This window comes from Melospiza melodia, chromosome 16 (assembly GCF_035770615.1).
Source record: "Melospiza melodia melodia isolate bMelMel2 chromosome 16, bMelMel2.pri, whole genome shotgun sequence".
NCBI lineage: Eukaryota > Metazoa > Chordata > Aves > Passeriformes > Passerellidae > Melospiza > Melospiza melodia.
The window spans coordinates 8011646-8021942 of record NC_086209.1 but is presented as its reverse complement, the minus strand read 5'-3'; the positions used below and the strand labels follow the sequence as shown (position 1 = coordinate 8021942).

The following is a 10297-nucleotide window of genomic DNA, read 5'->3' as shown; positions in this document are numbered from 1 at the left end:
TGAAATGGAAGTGCTGCATCCAGGTTTTACAGGCATACACCCTGAACACATGCAGAAATGTCCACACACTCCTTGCTCTTCCTGCCATCTAACACTGAAAAAATGAGACCCGTGGTATTTGAACTAGCTAAACGTGGGTTACCCAAACAGAGAGCAGCTACAAGGTTTTGGGAATATGAGACATCTGGTTTTATAAACTACAGGACTACACATTTTGTAGACTCCATTTCTCCAAAGCACCTGTAAATCCAAGGCACACTGTCAAAGCAGGTCTTTCTTCAGACAAGAAAATGCTATACCAACACCAACAAGATCCTATCTTGAAAAGTTTAATCATTTACAGTAACCAACACAAAGCTGGTAACAAAGACCAAGCTCTGATATTTATACCAGCTAACCAACAGCTGTGAAAACTACCACAAATGTTTCTGGCACAGACCACACAATGTGAGAAACAGCTTATTAAACAGCCAGTCTAATGGGAGAATGGTACATGCTGCTCAAGAAGAATCAAAACATGAAACTGGAAAAGCAACAAAAACAACATGTAACTCCCAAGCCAGCACAAAAGTTGAAATACTTACATGAATACACATGTTTACACAGTTTACACAGCTAACTCAAAAGTATCATGTAAGTCACCATACATTCTACTTCCCCTCCCAAAAAAAGGTTTCCAGTGTTGCCTCAGAAGTGCAACACTTTTGTGCCTCTGTGATGATTGCAGCTGAACAGAGAAAGAAGAGGTACTATGCTAAGGCATCCCAAAGCATTTAAAAGAGACATGAAAACAAGTGTATATTTAGGACCTAAAAGACACCTGGAATAGCATAGGCATTTCATACAGGGTTTTTAAAAAAATACTTTTAGATAATACTTATACTGTACACAACAGGACTTTTAAACAATATATTACACTGCTAAAAATGTTCATATAAATACTATACAGGCAAGCGTGCAACCAACCTGTTAGGAAGGTTCACAAATTAGACAACCACATATTTCTGGAAAAGCACTCAGATTATCTTCAACATTTCTGATTTGTGTAATCCAAGCCACTGATTCAGCAATACCTATTTTAAAGGAATTGGGACAAGGCATGAGATGAAATACATCTGTCTGCTGATGACCAGTTCAAGTTTAATATGCTACTGTCATCTTAATCTGGCATATCAATGTTTAACTTGGGAGGTGGAATCACATATTTTCCAGGACTCTGGGTAATGACCACTCCAGTCTTTTTTCGGAACATTGGTGCAATTTTTGGTGGTTCAGGCAGTGGTGTTTCTTCTGTCTCCTCGTTATCTTCATGATGAAGATCATAAGAGATATTTCCATATTCTCGCAAGAATGGGAAAATTTCAAGCAGGAACTGGCAAAAGTCTTTGCGAATTCCAAACCACCCTAAAAGAAACAAAATCATTTTACATTATTAACAGAATGAACACACAATTAAGTAGGCAGACTACTGAAGGTCTCTTGATTTTTTGCATATAATTAGGATTTGTTAATGCTGCTTCTCAGCGTTCCTTATGCCTATCATAACATTACAATTCAGGTTATACACACACAGACAGTCTGGACAAGCATTTGCACAGTTCCATGTCTGCACATGCATGCCTGTGTGTATATCTATCTGCATAAATTACAGCTACACCACCCCAGCAAGAATCCATTTCCTTTCACACATCACACAGTGTTGGGTCACATCAGTACAGAGAAGAAACAAAGACTTTGCACCTCAACCAAAGTAAACAGTGCCACAGGGGAGGACCCTGTAAGCACTGAAACCTTATTACAACTGCCTGAAAATAGTAGTAACAGAGAAGTCCTTTCTGAAAATACAAATCTTAATAAAATACATTGATTTTTAATCTGGTTCCAGGATTCTGAAATACTTACAGTGATTGCCTCCTTTTTGTCCAAATGTTGTTGCCATTAATGTTATCAGTGAAAGCCAGAGAGGAACAAATATGGGTATGAAAGAAAAAGAATTATGCCCATCCAGTCTGTGTACTAGCAAGATCTAAATGGAAAAAAATTATACAATGTCAGTTTAATTGCAATACTCACTTTCAAACTGCTTAAAGCATATGCTGATCTGAAATCTTAAACTTCACACATCTGTGAGAAAAAGTGGCCTTCACAGAAGCATGTAGTTATAGTTCCAATGTGATGCAAATTTCACTCAAGAAACATTAAAGGAACATAGAATTCTTGTTTGTGTTTCATCTTTCCTGTTAATATTTTATTCCAAAACAAAAAGCAGCATTCTAATTTCAGTAACTTCAAAAATCATAATTAATTTCTTACTGAAAAAAGAACAAGACACATCAAACTCATTATGGCCTTTTCTACCTCAAATGTGAGCAGTGGAACTACAATTGTCATCCAGCTGACAGCCATGGTTATGTGTGTCCTCCTCTGCTCAGCAATCACGTCCATGGAGCGCAGGAACAGCACAGACCACACGATGTAGTAGAGCACCACCAGGCACAGGAAGGACATCAAGATCCACAGAGGGACACAGACAACCTGAAAGAAGGACACATTTGATTTGTTTCAGCTGTAGGATTTTTTTTTTTTTAATAAAGGGAGCCTACATATTAAGCCTAAACAAGAAAATGAAGTCTTTAACTAATATAATGTCTAACAGAAGGACATCAAGCTCATGTGTGTTGTTTCAAGACATAATCAGTTCAGGGCAGGGGTTCTCAGCTTTCTAAACCCCATCAAGATGAAACAATTTGAAATTAAGGCAATGTAGTTCAACTTGAGTAAGACTTCTGTGATTTTGTGTGGGCTCAAACTTGATTTTTAGTAAGTACTTCCACACTGGATACCTTACTTGAAAGAGTTTCAATCCTTTCTCAAGTTTTTTTTTTTACAATAGAAAGATTGTCAGTTTTATGGCAGAAACCCAGACACAGAAACAGCACTTTTGTTCTAAAGGCACTTGGGACAGGACATCTCAGCAGTTCTGACAAAGACTACTTGCACAGTAAGTGGATTTACATTAATGGTAACACAACAAATAGAAGTAGTTATTTACCAATTCTCTAACTCACCAATCATTTTCATGGCTTGTTTAACGTTCCCACTGGGAACTTTGGGTGAGGATTTCTCTTTCAACTGCTGCTCAGAGATGAACTGCAGCTGATGGCACATTCCTCTCCCTCAGAGGATGATGTGCCCAAAGAACAGCCCCTGATTGCCATGACCACTGAATGGTGTGCCAGACCTTCAGTGAAGGATTGCTAAGTGAGCAAAAATGGGATCATGGACTGATCACGTATTAACTGTTCCCTAGAATAAATATCTTTATGAAATTCAGCATTTAAACAAAGATAAAAAGAAAACACTGGTTACATACAAGCCATGGCCATCTGATGATCTCATCTAGTCTGAGTGCAATAAATATGAACTGTAGAATATTGACTGAACACAAGATTTCCAGCTACAAAAAGAAAAAAACCATTGGTTAACTTTTAGTATGAGAAACTTACTTCTAGGATAACCAATGAACCTGTCAAAGCACTTCTCTGACCCCATTCTTATCACTGAAATATGAAAATTCATTTGTATTTACATTTTCTATTACTAAACATACCTAAATTTGTGTGGGTGTGACCCCAACCAAATAATGTAGAGTCTGATGTTTTCAAGATCTTCCTTAAAAAAAAAAGGGGGGGGGGGCACTTGGAGTGATTAGAGAAATAAGAAAAGCCAAACTAATCAGAAAGAAAAAAGCAAAGCCTCAGAAAACAGCTGTACTTTTCATACAAGAAATACTGCTAGAATAAAATTAAGTGGTGAAAAGACTTTCAACTTAAAATTAGTAAAATGAATCTTTTGGAATATTTCATAGTTTCACTAATGGGCAAAACTACCAACAGTCCAAATTAAAAGTCTAATTAAAATTAAAAGTTCTGTCTAAGGAAAAAAAAAGAAATACATGGAATATTGGAATATGACATCCAAATTCAAATAATTTACTGTATAATTGAGAGATATTTTAAATGGCATTGAAGACATGGGTTTTGTGGCAATAGAGAAAAGCAATACTTCCCATTAAAATGTTAATGAAAGGTTTTCATGAGTTCTGCTTGCCACTATGAGAAACAGCCCTTCATTATACTTTGTTTTTTGTTTTTTTTTTTTTTTTTTTTTTAAGTCTGTGTCTAGCTTGAACAAAGTGAGACAAAAACACCATCACACTTGGCAAGATTCTGCTTCCAAAGTTTATGGGCAGCCCTACAATGGATAGGGTTTTCAGAGACCACAGAATTATTATCTGAAAAGTCTAATTGAAGCTTTTGAATGCAAGCTAAGAAACATTACTCATTTTAATAAAAAACATGCAGTTATGTAAGGCCTCTTTCAAATGTAAGATTTCTCTGAAGGCAGACACTACATGCTACTTTTCACTAACACACATGATTGTGTAGATTGGGATCTGGATAAATGCCTTTGAAAGTTACAGTTCAGGGAGTCAAAAATCCAACAGGCAGCAGGCACTTGCCAGCTTCAGGGACCACAACAAAGTCTCCACTGTTCAATTATAAATTACTTTCAAAAGATTGAAAAAGTACACTTAAAATAACTGCGTACCACTGGCTTTCTTAAAAGAATAAACCACCAACACACCCCCCGCCTTAAGCATGAGACCAAACAACCAGAAAGCTGCAAGAGCAAAGAGAGAAAAATATAAAAATCAGAGGATCATTTGCTGTAAATAGTTTATAGAATCAAGTTAACATACGAGATCTATATGGCAAGTGCACACATATTTGCAGTGGCTCACAACTTAATGAATTCAACATGCTTTAAATAAATAGTGCTTTACTGACTATAAAATATTGTAACACATAAAAGGAAGCTTTTTCTGAGCCCACCATGACACAGAGACAAAAACCCCAGCATGTACTTACTGATCACCTAATCAGATGCAGAATAGGAATGAGCAGATAATGTATTTCAGATTAAATACTTATGAAAATATTACCAGATGAACAACTGCTTTGATTACTCAAGTCAAAAATTGATGTCCTTTATTAAAGGCAGACCCTCATGTTTCTAGCAAATGAAAGGGAAATAATGAAATCTTCACAGAGTAAAAAGAAGAGAAAGTAGAACAGCACTAGGTGAAGATGACTAAGAGTAAAAAAAGAAACAAAAATGGGTTGAGACAGCTGTTGCCTTTTATGGATTCCACTTTCTTCTGCCAGCACTTAGCAGCTGTGCAGTTATCTGTAAATCAATGGGCAATCAAGCATCATCCAGTAGATGGCAAGCACTTCCACAGAAACTTTACTTTTAGCAATGCTTAACTAGTAAGAGAACCCTGCAAAATAAATTTCTATTGGCAAATGTTGCAAAATGAACTTAGGGTATCAGTTTACCAGCCATCATAACAATCACTTACCAAAAATGTTTCTCTCTAGTGAAAAACTCATCTTATGCTTATGTTTGAGAAATAGCCCCTTGAAATTAAAATACCTGAAAAAGCTGAGCCTCATCTAAAAATCAGATTTTAAATTGTCACAGGGTAGTTTGAGGACATAGCAAAATGAAAAACTCCTTAAAAAATTCAGTATGAATTCTAAATTTATACCAAAATGTCACAATTGCAGGAGCACCTTGAGAATCCTTCCAAGGTTCTTCCAAAACCAAAGGGAGTTAGAGATAAGACAGAAGCAGAAAATAAAACCCTAATGTTCCTGCATACCATTCACATTCCCAAATTAAAGATTAAACATATAGACTGTGACATTAAGACATTTTCATAACATTAAGACATTAAGCCCTGATTACATGGGGCTCTGGAAATTCAATTCTGCCTAGAGACAGTGCTTGCAATCAGCGGAAATTTTGCTATTGTTTCCATGTAAGTGTTTGGTATTGATCTATACTGCAGAGTTCCTGGTGACTTATTTTAACCCAAAATAATAAAAAAGCAGGTTCAAAACATGCTGCAATTTGGTAGTTGAAAAAACTAGAAGATACTAGAAAAAGTTCTATTATTCCTGAGCCTGATTTCACTCCCATTTGCAGGTGAGTGCATTTACAGTGAGTGCAATTAACTGGACTGATGTAGCCTTCTGAACTGTGCTTTCCTAAGAGACAAACTGCAGGATTCAGAACTGATCCCAAGCCCTGCAGTGCCATCAAGTGAAGCCTCACCTCCAGGGACCTGTCGTGTCGGAATCCCCACACACAAGCTGCAACTGAGACTGGAGACACAAAGAACAGGGGCATGAACACCAGAAGCCAGAAATGGGTTCCTCTTTCAATCCTGTCACACACCAGGACTTCAAACATCAGCAGGAGCAGGTGGATGCCTACTGCAATTAGCATTGCTTTGAACTCCACACAGGTTTCTCCTTCTGCTCTGAAAAGAAGATAAGGAAGAATTTACTTCCCTAAGAAAGCACATTACCCTGCAAACATCCCAGAACATTTCCTTGAGCTTCAGATATATATATATATATATAATATAAAGATAAAAGCACTTGTTTTTAATAAGCATATACATTATACCCATTAAACTCCACTGCTGATCATCTAATAGGATTTCTTTCCTCTAAAGCTGCACGTTTGAAGTATTTTACTCAAAGGGTACAGTGGGACTTTTACAATTTGAAAAATTTTGAAGGCTTCCATAGCTGGGCAGATAGAACAGGATTTCTTTGCTAGTATATCAATGGTCAGTTATCATGCAGGCTGTTAGAAAATAAGCTGAATTTAAAATTATCTGTTTGATCTCTGCACCAGCATTCATTGAATCAACATCTTTCTCCAGAATTTCTTTATTTACCCAAGCCAGAACATTGGAACAGATATTTTCTGGTACTAAAAGTAAAATGACAATATACAGAGCTTCTCCCTACACCCCTAGACCCATTTCTAGATGGGGCAAACAAGACCTGAACCACACAAAAATGTGTGTGTATCAGGAAATCTGTGCCCCAAGATTTTTCATTTAAAATTCACCACAGACAGAAAAGACATTTATTGCACTTCATTTAAGGTAATTTTTCTTTTGCCCTGGAATCTTGAAATTCACAATCTACTCAAATTACCACAAACCTCAACACTGCTGTATTTAAGGCTGTGAAAGTTACTCTGTCCCAGACTGCCAGGACAGGACATTCCCTGCTGTGCCCAACAAACACGGTCACTTACCGGTACTGAGGGTTCCGGGCCCACACTCCTGTTCCCACCGAGGCACCCACAATCACCATCAGCTTCCACAGCCATATTGGAGCAAACACAGCCCAGTAACTCCACTGGATTTTGTCATCCAGACGCAGAGAGAGCAACACAGAGAAGAGCAGCAGGCAGGCATAAATAAGGAATTTGCTATTGAACAAACAAAGAAAACAACCCAGTCAGGGATCAAGGCAGGCAACTTCACATTAACTTTGTAGAGGACAACCAAGTCAGTCACAGCTGAAATTTCACTGGGATGCTTCCTAATAGAAAAGGTGTCAGGCTTCTTTGCAAAGAATCAAATATTTCATCATAGATACACAGCATATGTCATCTATTTCATTTATAAAACCATTGCTTCAAGGAAACACAGAAAAAGCATTTCTGCATAGCAATCTCAGTGAATGGACTGAGATAATAGTTCCCTTCCACAAGGATCCAGTCAGGAGCTCTGTTATTAGAGGCACACAAATATACCAGCTGTGCATGTTTTTAAAAAATGTGTTCTGTCATACAAATCAAATGAAGTAGCTTTTGATATTCAAAACTGAGTTATATAATTTATGAAATTTTATCCACACCAAGTTATTATGAATTGGGGCCAACTTCAGATAATTTTTTTCTTAATATTAATATTACATTAAAAAACAGTATTTTAGAAAGAAAAACCCAACAGGTTAAATGTTTAGCAAAGTTACCTATTGTACACTGAAGTTTCTCACTGGAATATCGAGGATGATACTTACAAATTTAAAATAGCTACATTGGTACAGTTTATAAGAGAGTCAATTTAAGAATTAATAAACATATCTGAATACTTGAACAGTGGCACAGCAACTGCTTGTACCACAGAAATCAGACAAAACAATTACACTGTAGGCAATTTCCTCAAAGGACAGGAAGGGAAAAGTCTCCCACCCATCCACCCGAAGCTCACTGACTGCTTTATAAAACACATAAATAGGTGTCAACACTGTTTCAGTGAAGTAATTGTATTTTATTTTAAAACATGGATAACCTAAGGAACAGGATAATGCAGCAACAATCAGGAATACTTTAATTTCTCCAACAGCACAACTCAAACTACCCACCTTGACTCACATCAAATAACAAAGCATTCATCAGATCAGAATTGCTATGTTTGATATCAAGCTGTTTTGTTTCTACTCAGAACAAGTGTCTCATCTGCACCTTAATAATGAAGAAAAGATTTATTGTGTCAGCATCTCCCTGCATGCTTGATGAAACTATCCCAGGATAGGATGATTTAAACCGGTCACACCTCACAGCAACAAAGAGATGTCTCAGCTCCTCGGCTAGTCATCCTTTTCTGACATTCAATATTTGTGTCATTTGCACGTTCCCTGGCTCCTCAATAAACACGGCAGTGAAACATCCCTGCTCCCCGGGTGTTCCAGGCATACCAAAACATAAAGTCACCTGCAAAACTCCAACATTCGGCTTGTTCATTCACCCAGCACCCAAACAAGCTGCAAGCACCGCTCTGCAGCAACAAAACTTTATAAGCGTCTAGAACTTCTGTTCCTACTTTGCCATTACTCTGACCACACATATTTCAATTGTGTGTTTCAGCTTCTGTTACAATGCACTTCCTGGAGCTTTGGTTACCCTTTTGTTTGCCCAAACAACTGACTGAACACGGCTTGCTCTCACGGGCATCATGTAAAGCCTCTTCCACGTGCAACGTTCTTCCAGGACTCTCAGCATCTCAAGCCACCTTGCAGGTCCTTAGTCTGTGGTCTTAAAATTAAAACCCGGTAAAATTTAACTGATTCTCTCGGTTTCTTTCAAGGTTACATGTCCGTACTTGCCTGGGGAACCAGCAGAGCCCCGGGCTGCAGTGTTAATGTTAAGGGAGCCGAAGGAAGCGCTCGCCTGTCCCGGTGCTCGCACCTGGGACACGGAGCCTCCGCCGCTCGGTCACAGCCCGATCTGGGGCGTGCGGGGCCAGAGCACCGCGGTAAACACTGGAGCACAGAAAGAGCTGGGAGCAATGTGAGAGTTACACAAAAACAAAGCAGACGAGGGGAAGCGGGGCTGCAAAGCAGATGTGCAGCGCTCGCCCTCCCAGCCCGGACGGCGAAGGAGCCGCGGGGAGCCCGCACCGCCTCCCGGGGGACGGGAAGGTTGGATTCGATCATCTCGGAGATTTTTTCCAGCCTGGCTGATTCAGTGATCCCGGGCAGGAAACCAGCCGGGAACGGCGTGTTCCAAACGCCGCCCGAGCTCGCGGTGCGGAAGGGCCACCCGAGGCCGCGCTCCGCTCCAAAGCTGCCGGGTCCCGCACCCAACGCTGCTCCCGGCCGGACCCCGGGCTAACCCTGCCGGGCGAGCGCTGCCCGTGCCGCACTCACCTGGGGTTGAAGTCCTGGAAGAAGCCGCGCAGGTTCATCGCGGCCCCTCTACCAGGCGCTCATGGCGCGGCCCCGCCACCGCTCCAGGGCCTGGCCTGCCCGGGCCTCGCCGCCGCCCCGCGCATGCGCGCGGCCTCTGCCGGGAACCGGGCCGGCCCACACCGCCGGGCTTCGCAAGGAGCGCTGCGCATGCGCGCCAGGCAGGGCGGGGCCAAGGCAGAGGGCGTGGTCGGTGGGCGGGGCTATGGCGAAATGGGCGGGGCTAAACTGGGCGGGGCGGCCCCACCCCGGCGCTTCCCCCTCTCGAAGAATTTTTTCCTCATTTCTCTCCCAAATCGGCTTTTTGCCAATGTGAAGTCAGTCGTGCGGGTCCTGGTGCTGCATGACCTCGTACAAGCCCTTCTCCAGTTCTCTCGGAGCCTCTTAGGTCCTGGAAGGTGCTCCAAGGTCTCCCTGGAGCCTCTCTTCCCCAAACTGAGCAGAATTTGGATGACAATTTCAGAATCTCTGGGTAATTCTGGGACATTTCAGTGTCTGGGACAATGAAATCCCTGGGCATTTAGGGACAGCTCTACAAAACGTTTGTCATAATCCAGTATTCACTGAAAAATGTTCCAAGTACAAATTTGAAAAAACCCAAATAAACAATGTATGTGCCTTCCTGGAGACAAAGAAAAGGCATAAAGAGAATCAAGGTGGATTAAAGTGAA

General features: G+C 40.5%; 1 protein-coding gene across 1 annotated transcript; it reads right to left on the bottom strand.

Annotated features, from left to right (window-relative positions):
* Positions 1–313: 313 nt before the first annotated feature.
* On the bottom strand, positions 314–9711 carry TMEM185A (transmembrane protein 185A). Its single transcript, XM_063170503.1, has 7 exons — positions 9588–9711; positions 7186–7362; positions 6184–6391; positions 3374–3457; positions 2359–2535; positions 1903–2026; positions 314–1404 (listed from the first exon to the last, which is right to left on the bottom strand). Exons 1-7 carry the CDS (start codon positions 9623–9625, stop codon positions 1160–1162), a joined length of 1053 nt encoding a protein of 350 aa, XP_063026573.1. The 5' UTR covers positions 9626–9711; the 3' UTR covers positions 314–1159.
* Between the last annotated feature and the right edge of the window lie 586 nt (positions 9712–10297).